The 14862-nt window shown below is 38.6% G+C and overlaps 1 protein-coding gene and 1 pseudogene across 1 annotated transcript; one reads left to right on the top strand and one right to left on the bottom strand.

Annotated features, from left to right (window-relative positions):
* Positions 1 to 2847: 2847 nt before the first annotated feature.
* Positions 2848 to 7341, top strand: LOC107693827 (complement component C9-like; annotated as a pseudogene).
* Positions 7342 to 12944: 5603 nt separating this feature from the next.
* On the bottom strand, positions 12945 to 14406 carry LOC107693835 (growth arrest-specific protein 1-like). Its single transcript, XM_016493358.1, has one exon. It carries the CDS (start codon positions 13756 to 13758, stop codon positions 12952 to 12954), a length of 807 nt encoding a protein of 268 aa, XP_016348844.1. The 5' UTR covers positions 13759 to 14406; the 3' UTR covers positions 12945 to 12951.
* Positions 14407 to 14862: the final 456 nt, after the last annotated feature.

Below are 14862 nucleotides of genomic sequence, written 5' to 3'. Positions count from 1 at the left end.
CCAGTGCTGACGCAAGCCATGGGGGAGTACACTACCCTTAAAATTGAAAGGATATTAGGATATTACCACAACATTACTCTTAGGACATGGCAAACCATTTTTTTTATGAATATGACTTAACCTGATTGAGGACGCACTCAGTCATTCAGGCAGTCTCTCTCTGCGCACGTGCTGTTAGGTATGTTTTGTGCCGTTGATCGTCCTCGTCCTCGTCTTCCTCAATAAATAAAAAAATTCTTCATGCTAGGGGTGTTGCGGTGAATCCAGTGGAGAGAAATCGATGCCGTTTCACTCGGATAGACGTCACAGTAGAGAAAAAAAGACAATCGCTACTTCCATTTCATGCCGACTTTAATGCACGTTTTGAACGAATTGGGTGAACCATTTGGAGCGTTGAACCACTGGCCATAGGCGCGTTGGATTTGAAGCGGCGCTGTGTGTATGACATCAAAGTACCGCAAGAGCAATTCAAAAGCATGCAGAGTCGTCTCTTGCGGTACTTTGATGTCACACACCGATCGGCTGATGCATTTACCACCACCTACTGGCAGTTTTAGTTTATTATTTAGAGTATAATTTCCTTAAAGAAATAATTTCATGTTTCCATAGTGCAGGTGCATCTCAATAAATTAGAATGTCGTGGAAAAGTTCAATGCTATGTCAGTTAGCACTGCATTATTCAGATACTTTGTTTATTACCTGGAGATGACTTGAAAAACACACATAAACAGTAAATTGTCGCAATCGTGGATGCCTTTGTCCATATTAGGGATTTCCTGGCACGTCATAAATTATTACTTCTGTGAGTCTGTTTTGGACTTTCTGCATGAGAGCGGCCTCTGGCTTCGAGTATGAATGAAACATACACTGCAGGAGAGTGTTTAGCGCCCATAATGTTCACATCGCCTCATTTTGGATACGAATTATACGCCAGGTCATGCATAGACTATCTTTTCTCTTTGAATTTGAATCTAGATTTATTCACACTGGCCCCTGAAAACCTCTACATGAATTTACGTCCCCCGCGTATTCTGCGCCCATGAAAATGAGAGTTCACATACATTTACATATACTGTGTGCAGATTTCCTTTTCACTAAACCCTAGAACATTCTGAAAGCCAGAAAATAAATTCAGCTCTCTGTTCATCCTTCCTTCCTCACAACCCTTCCTCTGCTGACACTGCTGACATATAAGAGAAGGAATGGGTAAAGAAAATGCTTGCATAACTAAAGATGGAGAAAAGTAATTATAGAAATAAAACTACACAAACATATCTTAAAATATGTCAGTGCCATTGTTTGTCTCAAGATGCACACCAGTAATGTTTTTTTAAATCTATTCATTTTTTTATTGTTTCTTTTTCCAAGGCATGTTTAAAAGCTACTTATATGTCCTAATTGAGGTATGGCCTAATCCTGGCTTAATCTAAACCCTGTCTGTGAAACCAGGCCATATCTCCTACAGGCTATTTGTATATGAAGTTCATGTATTTATGTTTTGACCATATAAAGTCTTAATCTAAAATGATCATTCTGATTATTTTAAACAATAATAATAATGCATTTTATTTATAGAGCTTTTTTCAGGGTTCCTTGAAGATGCTTAAAGTGCAGGACTGAATAATAATACGCTTTTTAAAAAGTATTAATGTCTCTAGACCTATAAGTTTTACTGTAGTTTTGAGGCTGCAGATACAGCCAACATAGTACAAGTCTCCCAATAGTGCCCCAAACACAGGAAAAGAGGAGAGGAGTGCAGTTCATACCTCTCCACCTTCCTGAGTGAGCTGAGGGGAAGTGTCTGAAACATTAAAAAGTGGTGTTCTCAGCACATAGCTGTAGTGTACAGAACAAGGATCTATATTCATGGACCTCCACTTTGCCTGGCCAACATTCCTCTTTGACCCTGCACAAAGACATCATCAGAGGTGTATTGTTTTGTGACATGGTTGAATTTGATGAGTGAAGGAGGCTGATTTGGCACAGATGAAGTGCAGATTGCTGATAGGTCATTCACTTTGAAAGTAGGAATCTAGGCTTAAGTAAATACACTTCTCTATATATGTATGAGTGCACCGTCAAATAATTTATTTGAAGGAATTCAAATATAAGTAATACTTAACCACACACATCCATATATAGGATTGTGCATTAAGACTGACATTTATACATATACATTGAACAAACAGACACATTCCCAAAAGCCTGCAACCAGTAAACACTTTTGGACTTCTGATGTCAATAGTATTTGTTTGAGATTTCAACATGCCTGTGAAATCAATGATCTCATGGTCAGAAAAAAGGGTTTAGTTTTACACTAAACTGAACTAAAGTGAAACTAAATTGAGGAAACGTAGAAATGGCATATTTTTTACCTATTTGTTTAAAGATTTTTTTGTCTTATTTAAACATATTTACCTTTTAAAGACTCCATCGAACAGAACAAATAGAATGCAATCCCAGGATTGGGTACCATTTTATTTATCCTCATCTATATAAAATTATTATATTAAATACTATAGTGTAGAATATGAATGATTTGTACTTAATACAGAGAATGCTAAAAGCATTTTAAGAAAAGAAAATATAGATTCTGTGATATGTACAAAAAATCTGGTAAAAGCAGGCAAAAACAGCTTGAAATATGTTAGTCAGATAGTTTAACAGACAGTTATGGTAAAAGCCATGACATCACATGATTTAGGATATCTGGGAAAGCACAGAGATTTACACAAACCTTTGGAGACACACACATTTCCAAACCTCCTGTCAACTCTAAAAAGCTTGCCGATAATTATTAACATCGATGCGTAAATACAAGCGTACAAATTCCCACACAGAGGACCGTCCAAAGCTTCACCATGAAGGGTTTAGCTGCTTTCTGTGTAACGATATGCATTCTTTATCAGGTTAATGGAAAGAGCATAACGGACAAATACACAAAAATTTGAGTGCATGCTATACTTTTAGATTTGGAAAATGTGGGAAAATAGTACCTTTATGTTTATTTTTTATGTTAAACCAAAGTCATGCACAAGAATGGAGTTGGAATTGTAAGTGATTATTAAGCTGATCATTATTTATCTTTCTTAAAGGCAAGGGTCAAGATGAGAGGTGTGGGAAATTAATGATCCTGGATCAATCGACTGCAAAATGAGCACCTGGTTCCAGTGGACATCCTGCGACCCGTGCACTAATATGACGGTACTGCAATTTCTGTTCTCCTCTGTCACTCTCTCTATTTCAACACCTCTCTTGTCATCTGTCTCACACTCGTGAATGTATCATGTCTTTCAAATTGTTGTGTGAAGTCCTTCTGATTTAATAATAATGCAACAAGTCACAGACACAATTCGTCTAAGATGAATAAATGTGATGCATTCACCTGTGTCTGTGTATAGCACAGCATCGTTCTAGAGGTATTGAGGTTTTTGGGCAGTTTAAAGGCTCTAGATGCATATTCCCAATTGGAGAGCGGAAACCCTGTAAACCTTCTACCAAATGCCAGATGGACCCTCCACCTGTCTGCAAGAGCTCTCAATGGCAGTGCGCTTCAGGTTAGTATTTTTTGTCTTTGCAAAGCTGGCCGGTAGAAATTTAGTTGTAGGGTGAATTAAAAAAAAATATTCAGTATTAAGAATATTACTCTACCCTCAGGAATATGTATAAACAAAAATCTGAGGTGTAATGGTGATAATGACTGTGGAGAGCCGGATACGTCTGATGAAGATGAATGTGATGTCATCAGGATACCTTGCGGCAAGACAGCTGTGTTTGAGTCTGATATAGCCATCCAAGCTGGATACGGGTCAGGACCTTTTGTATCTCTCAACATTTGCTCATAATATATTAATGAATGTTCATTTATACAACATATACAAATGTTAAAAAGCTGAAGGTCCTGGTGACAGCAGTGATGCTGCTAACTCTGGTGCAGGCCAAAATATTGGCCAAAGTCTAGGTTTTAGTGCATCCGCAGGAATTAACACTAAGACAGAAACAAAAAAATATAATCAAACAGCTGTCAGAAATCACAACAACCAAGGTAAGTAAGATTCATGTTTATTAGTTTATTGCTTGTTCTCTTTTGAGGAGCTATTTCTTTCCCATTTGCTCTTTATTCATTATAATTCACATCTTTAAGCTCATGAGCCACCATGTGCATAGAACAGGTTAGAATTCAAAACTTTAAAAAGAGAAAAAAATATTTACAATATTATAAAAGTATTTTGCTCATGTAGGGTCCGAGTATACATAATAAAGACTACCTTCTTAGTCTACTTCTATACAAACACATGTTCTCTTTCAGAGGAAGACCTTCATGAGAGTGAAAGGCAGAGTGGAGCTGGCCACCTACAGGATGAGACAGCGAGGGCTGGAGGTGTCCTCAACGTTCCTGGATGATGTGGATGCCCTGCCACTTACATATGAGAAGGGCCAGTATTTTGTTTTCTTGGAGACTACACTTCACCAAGAACTGAATGTCTGGTGGAGAATACGAACTTGTTTATATAATGAATGAGGATCTCCTCAAACTAAAAAGTAAGTTTAAAATCAAATTATTTTTTCCCCCTCTTTCTTTTTATATAAAATATGGAAACAAAGATAGAGGCTACATGATTCAATGACCAGGCATTAACGAGAAGCATAGCACATTTTTTTCATCCTGAAAGTCTCATTAAAAGATGTATTTGATTTTATTTGATGGTTCAACTTTATCTGATCGCAGAGGTCACAGAATCCACAGTCAAGAAATGTTTAGAGGTTGGACTTACAGGCAACCTCCAACTTTCTGAAGCAGCAAAAGCAGAAGGACAAGTTAAACCAAAAAATGACTGTGATACTCTAACAGACAAACCAACAGGTGTGTATGTGTATACGTTTGTTTTAATAGTAAGCTATTAAAAGGACAGTTGACTCAAAAAATGAACACTTTTTTACAATAAAATGAAAGTTAATGGGGTCCAATGTTATTTTGACCCCCACTGACTTTCATTGTATGAATAAAAACAGTTACTGCTACTTTACTATTTGTGTTAAAGAAAGATTGTACTTGAGGGTGAGTAAATGAAGACAGAATTTTAATTTTTGGTCGAATTCTATCCCTTTAAATTCACACATGCCTTCTGATAAAAAGATAAATTGCTCACAACCTTGTTCACCAGATGACAGGGACAGGAAGGCGGGTATTGATAAAGTGCTGATCGCAGTGAGAGGGGGCAGTCCGGCTTCAGCAGTAGCCATGAAGTCTCAGCTCACTAAAAATGGCATTTTAGAATATAATCAGTATGTGGAATGGGCAAAGACCGTCTCTGCTCTGCCAGCTCTCATTCACAGTGATGTGAGACTCACCTCGCCTTCACTTTACTTGCCAGTGCATGCGTGGTAACTGCTGTAATGGAACTCAATTTGTTTTTATTATTGTGTTGACAGCCTGAACTCATCTACAACGCGATGCCTTTGGACTTTAATGATGCTCAGCCAAGGTGGAACAATCTCAAAATAGCCCTGGGTGACCAAGTGGCCGAGTACAGCGTGTGTAAGTGCCAGCCGTGCCAGAACAGTGGTACTGTGAAGACGGGGAGTGTAATGCATGTGCTCACCAGGGACTGAGGGCGTCGCATGTCAGATCATTGAGATCGAACTGGTGAAAGGTGTGTTTCTCTATGTGAATCGGCCTGTAAAACTTACATAGCATTCATTTCTGTTGGTTTGAGTTGAACATTCTCTCTTGAGTTGAACGTTCTAAAGAGAGGTTTAGAGAAAAACATGTTTGAAAACACTGCTATCTTGTGGTCAGTAGGTAGTGCAACCCAAAATAGTTGCATTACAGAAATGGCAAGCTTTTCTCAAATTACCTGATTTTTTTTTGCCCACCACGGCCGTACCACACAGTGATTGTTTCACAAATAAATTTCATGGCACTTTAAATATATCATGGTAATTAATTTACTAAATATCATTACCTATTTAGGTTTTGTTAAACTAAACCATATGTGTTTCCTCCTCTACCACACCATGCTCATAACAATTAGGTGATCTGAGCAAAATCAAAGAAAAACTGTTGGTAATTATCCTGTCTGTCAGTAAAGCCACAAGATTTACTCACATAAAGAGGAACTTACCAGAGGGTAAATGTCTGTGAATGAGACTTTTGCATCTTTGATCACTAATTTGTGAATTGATTAGCTTACCAACCAGACATTAAATATGACTAGAATCCACTTACACAATACACATTTTGAATGAATTACCATCCTCATATTATTATATAGGCCTATAATAGTGGACTGACGAGACAAAAGTTGAACTTTTTGGAAGGTGTGTGTCCCATTACGTTTGGTGTAAAAGTAACACTGCATTTCAGAAAAAGAACGTCATACCAACTGTAAAATATTGTGGTGGTAGTGTGATGGTCTGGGGCTGTTTTGCTGCTTCAGGACCTGGAAGACTTGTTGTGATAAATGGAACCATGAATTCTGCTGTTTACCAAAAATCCTGAAGGAGAATGTCCGGTCATCTGTTCGTGACCTCAAGCTGAAGTGAACTTGGGTTCTGCAGCAGGACAATGATCCAAAACACACCAGCAAGTTCACCTCTGAATGGCTGAAGAAAAACAAAATGAAGACTTGAGTGGCCTAGTCAAAGTCCTGACCTGAATCCTATTGAGATGCTGTGGCATGACCTTAAAAAGGCGGTTCATGCTCGAAAACCCTCCGGTGTGGCTGAATTACAACAATTCTGCATAGATGAGTGGACCAAAATTCCTCCACAGTGCTGTAACAGACTCATTGCAAGTTATCGCAAACGCTTGATTGCAGTTGTTGCTGCTAAGGGTGGCCCAACCAGTTATTAGGTTTAGGGGGCAAACACTTTTTCACACAGGGCCATGTAGTTTTGGATTTTGTTTTCCCTTAATAATAAAAACCTTCATTTAAAAACTGCATGTTGTGTTCACTTGTGTTATCTTTTACTAATATTTAAATTTGCTTGATGATCTGAAACATTAAAGTGTGACAAACATGCAAAAAAATAAGATATCAGGAAGGGGGCCAACACTTTTTCACACCACTGTAATACATTATGTTATATGAATGTTTATTTTATAGAATAGCCTTTTTTAATGTGAATTGGTGTTTGGGGGCACACAAAGAAAAAAATTATATATGAGGAATATATATGTGATGTTGAAGTAGATGGCTCACTTTTCACTCTTCTTGGGCCTCTAGAGGTCAGGTTAATAGAGTAGCACTCTTAACTCCCTATTGAGCCTCTGAGAAGCTCCTTTCAGCTTCAATAACCTTCAAGAGTCAACTTGTGGTGGCAATGGCTTTGGACTGACACCCTGTTTAAAAACAACACTCCAAACCAAGGGGGAAAAAACAAAACATGATATTCAATTCGTTTATTTGTATAGCTCTTCAAAATTGTTTCAAAGCAGCTTTACAAAAAAATGCATGTTTCTCCATTACAACTAAGAGGAATTTGTTATCAGAGGTGACTGTCAAAGTAATGTCCATATGGCAGAAATGTGTGTGGGTGTGTGTGTGTGTTTAGATGTAGTAATATTGATCAGAGAGAATGAAAGGAGAAAGGGAAAATATCTCAAAGCAATGAGCTAAAAGGTGCACCTCATGCTCCACCCCCAAAGAAAAAAATTAAATGTCCCAGTGCAGTCAGATTCTAACTTCCCTGAGGTCACGGCATCCATTGAAGTTTCTAAGAGCCGTCACGCCACATTACCTTTCTCATCTGTCTCGGAACCGTGAAAATTAAGTTATGCCCCATGTCAGCACAGTTTTGTCTCTCTTCTCACACTCTTTTCACTGCTCCCCTATTTTTCTTCATCCCCTTGATGGAAGAAAGAATGGACATAGAAGAGCAATCAAGTAATATACACCCATGCAGTCCAGCTCACTATTGCAGACTAAAGTATGCTGATGGTGTGGAGGGGTCCTCTGTTTGTCCATGTAGGGTCATTCAGAAAAGGCCCTTCACTGCCTGCCCTTCCCCCAAATTTCTTCTGTTAAGAACCCCTTAAAAACCAACCCCCTCTTCCCATCCACTGGCCTGACAATCAAACCTCTTCTTTCTCCCACATTCCCCTCTCAAAATGTTTCCTTGTTTGGTTTATGCCCTAGAAACAACAGCTGAAATGTACTATGGGAAAAGTTTCCACAAAGAGAGACTGCTCCCTGTGTCATTGTTTATGTAAAACCATAATTTAAATTAAGTGTGTTCAGCTGAGAGGAGGATTGTGAATTTTTATTGCATCCTGAATCTTACATCAAAGTTATCTCATTCTATACACCTTGCTGGCACAAGTTACACAAGAATTAAAAATGTAAAAGTAATAGGAATCTTAAACAACATTTTCTGCTCTGCTGTTTTTCACTTCCCTTAAACTCAAATCTGTGGACATAACTGGATTAACAACAGTGCTGTCAGTTTTAAAGGGGTCTGTTCTCAACAAAAACTGGATGTGACAGGTTCAACACAGCATGTCTGATTTGAGAAATGGTTCCCCTTTTACAAAGTCCCAATGGGGCCCTTCACCTGAAGAAGATGAATAGTCAGCTCACCTCATCTTGTTACTTCAAACTGAGAGAAAACAACACGCGGGAAGTTCAGTTAGGAGTCAGTATGCATTCTTTGTAAATACACTCTAAATAACTGGTGGGTGGAGCCTGTTGGGTCATATGCTGGGTAGTTTAGCCAGCCGTTGGGTTAGTGGCTGCTGGGTCAATCTTGCTGAAACTATACTCTCCTTCCCCTCCCTCTCCCTCCGACGAAACAACCCAGCGTGGGGTTACTTCAACTCAGCTGTTGGGTTACAGTCAGAGTGCGGGATTTCTGCGTCCTCTTCAGGAGAGAGCATTTCTCAGCGCCGCCGAACTGGTGCACTTCTTCAGTGAAATAAAGGTTTGTATATGTTTTATGCCATCTATAAAGTCTTTACTGTGCTGTAAATGATATTATTTTATGCAATGAAACATACAGGGACGAGATGTCAGTCAGCTAAATGCATCAGCAGCGGTCGTTTCGCATGACGGAAACGCCTTTTGCCTTGCATAACATAAACTGATTTTTATTCGTTATAATACTGAATTTAATGTGTTTTGACGTTAAAATATGTTCTCTAATCTCAGTACTGTTTGTTTATGGGCAGGTTATGAAGTCAGTCACGGCATCTTTCAGTTACGAGTGAAACGCGAGACGGCGGTCTGAGGTTTGCAGTTCAACATCTGTTGTGCCGAAATCAGTGACCTATCGAAAAATGTGGCCAGGGGTTGCTGTTCAGCAAATGTTCTCGCAGGAGCGCGCACGCGTTAGATCAGACGCTGAAGCTGAATGATCAACGTCAGAGGAGACGAGCGGTGCTGTAAAACATGTTTCATATCTTAAGACCAAAGAAAACAAGCTAGATATTGTCACCAGCATCTAAATTCTTATATAGAAAAGAAATGAAACATTAATGCTGTTGTTGTCTGCTAATGTATTAGCCTACTACTATCGTCTGATCTAACGTGTGCGCGCTCCCGCGAGAACATTTGCTGAACAGTGACCCCTGGTCACAGTTTTCGATAGGTCACTGATTTCGGCACAACACCCCCACCGAACAGCAGCCCATCACCGGCTCAGATTTCGGCGACACACCGGCATGAGAATCAGAACTATTTTGGTTAAAAAGGATAACAGAGAATGGTTGAATATACTTGAATTAAAATGTTACTTTTAGATGTTACGTTTTTTTTTTTTTCTTAAATGCTTGTTAAACAAGTTTGAATGTATGTAATATTGTAAACTATGCTTTATTCGCCCAAATACTATTCAAACTATTCAAATAACCCATATGTGGTCATGAAACCTGTTGAAAATAATTGATAAATATCTGGTAACAAAAAAAAAAAAGAAAAGAAGAAAAAATTAACACTTAAAGAAACATTTCATCTCTCTAAAATATTTAAAACTATTTCTACATGCCATTGTTGCTTATACATTAAAGAGTAACTAAAATACAGACTATCAATAAATACATCTTTTCTGATAAATTTTTACATCACAAAAATATGAAATCCCAAGGTTTCCTCACAAAACAAAAATAGAAAAAAATACTGCTTATTTATGCAAAGTATTTACCCTCCCAAAAATAACAAATTTACATTTTTACCTTTTCTAGTAAAATGTGTTCCTAACAGGTATAAATACAAATAAAGTGTAAAAGATATTAAAGAATATAGTTTTTGAAAAAGTAACCTCCTCCATTTGGATCCGATTAACAAAATTTACATAGTACCATCTCCTCCTTCTGCTCTCTTAAGAATGCTCGCTCTGCTCTTTCTAGAGGTGTCAGCTAGAAGACAGAATGAAGTGACAGGTCATTGTGTGCTGCCTCTATTGTGTGTTTAGTATTAGCATGACAGAAGTGCCACTCGACTTCTCCGTCATTCATTAAGACTGTGAAGCCTTGTCCCACGTCTGCCTCGAAATGAACTAAACACCATGGTTTCCATCTTGAATCTCTAGAACTCTTGTAACATAGCATAAAAATTCAGTGTTTTCTCAGAGATTCATTTCTGTGAGAGGTTGACCTTTTTTAAGGTGTTGCGGGGGAGGGAAAATTCTATTACATTTTGTGGGATAATACCTTACTGCTCTTTTGTATTTGAAATGCTAACTAGGTATCAAGCTGGTATTGTTATATTAAACGTAACTGAACAGAGGCATATGGAATCCAAGAGGAGATTTGTACTACCCAAATGCTACTCACACTGAGTGCTACTCAAATTTTAAGCAGTAACAAGCCCACTTAAACACACACAGTAGCACACTGAGTGAGTTTTTGATGGCTACTTGAGGCTTCATTCACGCGAACACAGCTTTTTTTCCTTGTCAGCCTGAGTGAAGACTTTAAATAAACACTCAAGCTTTGAACAAATAATCCAGTCAAGGCTTTGCTTGGCTCATGCTCAATTCTGATCCTGTTTAAAGACAACCTCATTTGTTTCCTTAGATGTCGAGAGTCTCTGGCAACTTAGACTAACTCCCTCTGTAAACATTTATGTTTACAAGGTCAAGTGCAGGCACAGACAGAGCCAAAATGTTTGACTAGCACATGCCCGTGATAATGACTTTGGTAATATTTACAAACTGCTAGGGATTTCAGGTGGAAATTTAAGCTTTTTGGTGATGGCATAAGAACATTACTGACTAAATTACTTTATAATGACTTGTGATATTTAATGCTCATTTTATTAGCATATTTTAAAATGGTATGTTATTTCATGAATCTGCTATCAAATCTGCAATAGAAAGCAAAAACATACCTTCATTTGCCTGACATCAGATCCGCATGATGGACATAAAAACTCTCAGTAGACATCTGTTGCACAACTGATAAATAAAACAATCATTAAAATCTAGCTGCAGATGGGAAATGTTATTAGACATACATATATATATATATATATCTTCATTTTGACCTGAAAATAGGATGTTTGGGGAATTGGGTGAGATGTTATGAATTTGAGTTTACCGTTTTGAGAATACGAGGCATAGTTTCAAGAAATTAGTTTAAGCAATCGAGAAAAACTGTAATAAAATCAGCGTCGTTAAAATGAGTTTGCGTTAATTTTGACAGCCCTAATATATATACACACAGACAAACACACACACACAGTGTGTCAGTATGAAATATCAGTTAACATTTCTATTGTAATAATCCAGTGAGATTTTTGTATATTTAGGAGTCTGACAGCAGCCAGTGCTGCACACAGAGATCTGATCTCACCTTCATCCAGTCCGTCTGGGATTACATGAAGAATCAGAAAAAACTGAGACAGACTAAATTCAGAAGAACTGTGGCAACGACTCCAAGACACTTCCAAGAATCCTACCTGCTACCTGAAAAACTATGCGCAAGTGTACCTATAGGACAAAAGCTGTTTTAAATGCAAAGGTTGGTCACACCAAATGTTGATTTGATTTAGTTGATAGTTAATAGATAAATAAAATCTATTTATGACATTATTTTTTAAAGCATCCTCACTTTACAGCATTTTTACACAAGTGCCTAAAACTTTTCACAGTACTGTAGATTTGCAGGTAGGTTTCTTCAAGCATCTTGGAGTCGTTGCCACAGTTCTTCTGGATTTAATCTGTCTCAGTTTTTTCTGTTTTTCATGTCACTCCAGACGGACTGGATGCTGGTGAGATCAGATCTCTGTGTGGAGCACTGGCTGTTGTCAGACTCCTTGTCTGACAACAAAATCCAACTGGATTACTAAAATTAATGGCAAAAGAAATGTTTGCAAATGTAAACTGATATTTCCTACTGACACACTAGAGCAATAGATAGAAATAACTGACTTAGGACATGCACAGTACTGTATATATACACATTGTATTGGTTTGTATAGTGAAATAACCAGACACATAAGTCAGATGATCTTTGGAATAATTTGAAGCCAATCTTTATGAACATTATAAACAGTATTACATGGTATTGTTTATCAACATTATTCACACAATTATATGATAAAGAAACATTACACATTTACAATCATCATTTTGTTTCCCTACAATTTTACACTAACCAATCTTTCATACAAAAATAAACTTCCAGTATTTATCTCTTTGAATAGAAGTTTCATAATAACTTAATATATAGCAGAGCACATATTTCCAACATATTTTCTTTACATAAAGACAAATGACTCCTTTTCATGGTGTGCAGATTTTGGCAGCTCAACTAGGTTTTGAAAAACAACCTTTCACTATGGGATTCTGGTTTTCTTCTCCCATTTTCTTCTTTAAGCGCCTAAGCAAACGTAAGGAACACAGGACTTTCTAGCTAATAGGACCAAATACAATGTGCGAATTATTCGAATACCCTACTCTTTCAAGGGGACTACTTTTCTGTCGGTAATTTACCATGTGAGAGGAGACGCCTTATCTTATAATGACAAGAGGAAAAAATGTCAACACGGTGGACATCATAATCGAACTCTTTTGTGCTCTTAAATCCCAGGCATCACTCTCCTCGTTCTCATGTTCCGTCTCGTAGTCAACCTCCAAGTCGTCCTCGGTATCTGAAAAGCCACTTCCGCCGTATCGGTCGTTAAAGCAGAAGTTTTTCATGCTGACTTTGACATACTCGCATATGGTCCTCTCTGTGCCGTCGCACACGCAAGTGTCCAGCTGTTGGGCTTTGGGAATGGAGCGCATGTTCGTGATGACCCGCCGGCAGTCGTCCGAGCAGCGCTCTCCTCCGAACAGTTTCCTGCAATGATACAGATAGTCCCGCATGGCGGTGCTGCACTCGGGATCCTTCTCACACTGCTTACGAGCTTCGGTGCAGCCCATGTGGCTCGTTCTGGGCATACAGGGCTCAATGGCTCGCTTGGTCATCTTGCATAGAGTGTCCGAGGCGCACTCGCAGTCCTCCAGTGCCGGGCCGTTCACAGTCAGATTGAGCTGAATGATGGAAGAAATGCAATGGCTGGGACATTTCTTCCTGGTGCCGTTTATCACCGGACCGCACGCGTGAAGATACTGAGTATACGCGTAGTGACACTCCGGCTCTCCTTGGCACTTCATGATGGCTTGCCAGCATATCAAACGCTGATTGTGTGCCGGTGATGCGGTGGATAAACGACTATAACATATCAACGCACAGCCGATGGACAAAATCATTATTTGCAGCCGCAGAATGACTGCAGAGTTGCCAGAGTTTGCCATTCCTTGATGTGCCAACATGCAGCAGCTTGAAAGTTAATTTATTGGGTCAAGGAATTCCATTTGTTGGTCCATAATCCATACTGTTTCTCCACCAGAGACTGAGACAAACAGCTCCCCTTGTTCCATGCCCGCCGTCTAGCTGCGTTCTTCTGTTGACCACTTCAGGTAGTTAAGTGTGCTCATACCTGTTCCTTCAATATCCGCAGAAACGTGTATCGAAACTCCTCCATGGACAAAACACCAAATGGTTGGAAACGAATCGCATTTGCTCACTGCCGCGAAAGCAAAACGTGCTGCAACATTTTGACGCGCGACGAGTCTTTATTCTCACTGCTCTTTGTTGCAGTAATCCAGCAATAAATCAACGGTTTGTATATTATATCGAAACAACCCAAAAGCGATCTCACACTGCATCTTGTTCAAATAACAAAGCTTCAAAAAGTTCAACTCGCTCTGACTCCTTTCTGAGATGTCTTGGTGTATCTGTTCAGTTACCCGGACCCCAGAAGTATGCATGCAGGCAGCACACTATTGGTCCGGACAGTTGTTGTGATTTCTGACGTCACTTGGAGGGTGGAGGTCAGAACTTGATGAAGGTCGAGAATGTGAAGAGGGTGCGGGCCGTAATTTGACTTGATAAAGCATGAGACCCCGCCTACAGTGACACAGTGCTAGAATATTTTGGCTATCATAGTGCATTGCATGTCTCAATCGATGTTCCTGCCCAGTCCTCAGATACCCAAACAGCAATGCTTAGCTATATTCAGTTCTAAGTAATTATGTGTAATTCTTTTAACTTATTTAGCCTGACAGACTTCAGCCTGACTTAAAAAGTGTTTTAAAAAGTATTCATAAAAATATGTATCTGTGCTCCAGAGAAATATCATGAAGGAACAACATTTATAGGGAAATATTCAAGAGTTCAAGAGGTATTACAAAAGACCATCTGTTAATTTATCATTTTTATTTTGTTTGATTTAAAAACAGAATAACCATATTACAGTATATTGATACTTTGAAATCTCAGAACAATAATGATCAATTGCTTTTATTCCTCACAAAGAGAAAAGGAAATTGACATTTTTGAAGGGAAAATTATCAGGTCAAGTTTGTTTTAAATAC

This window comes from Sinocyclocheilus anshuiensis, unplaced genomic scaffold (genome assembly GCF_001515605.1).
Source record: "Sinocyclocheilus anshuiensis isolate Anshui unplaced genomic scaffold, SAMN03320099.WGS_v1.1 scaffold1392, whole genome shotgun sequence".
Lineage (NCBI taxonomy): Eukaryota > Metazoa > Chordata > Actinopteri > Cypriniformes > Cyprinidae > Sinocyclocheilus > Sinocyclocheilus anshuiensis.
The sequence above is the reverse complement of the archived record's forward strand: the minus strand, read 5'-3'. Positions and strand labels throughout refer to the sequence as shown.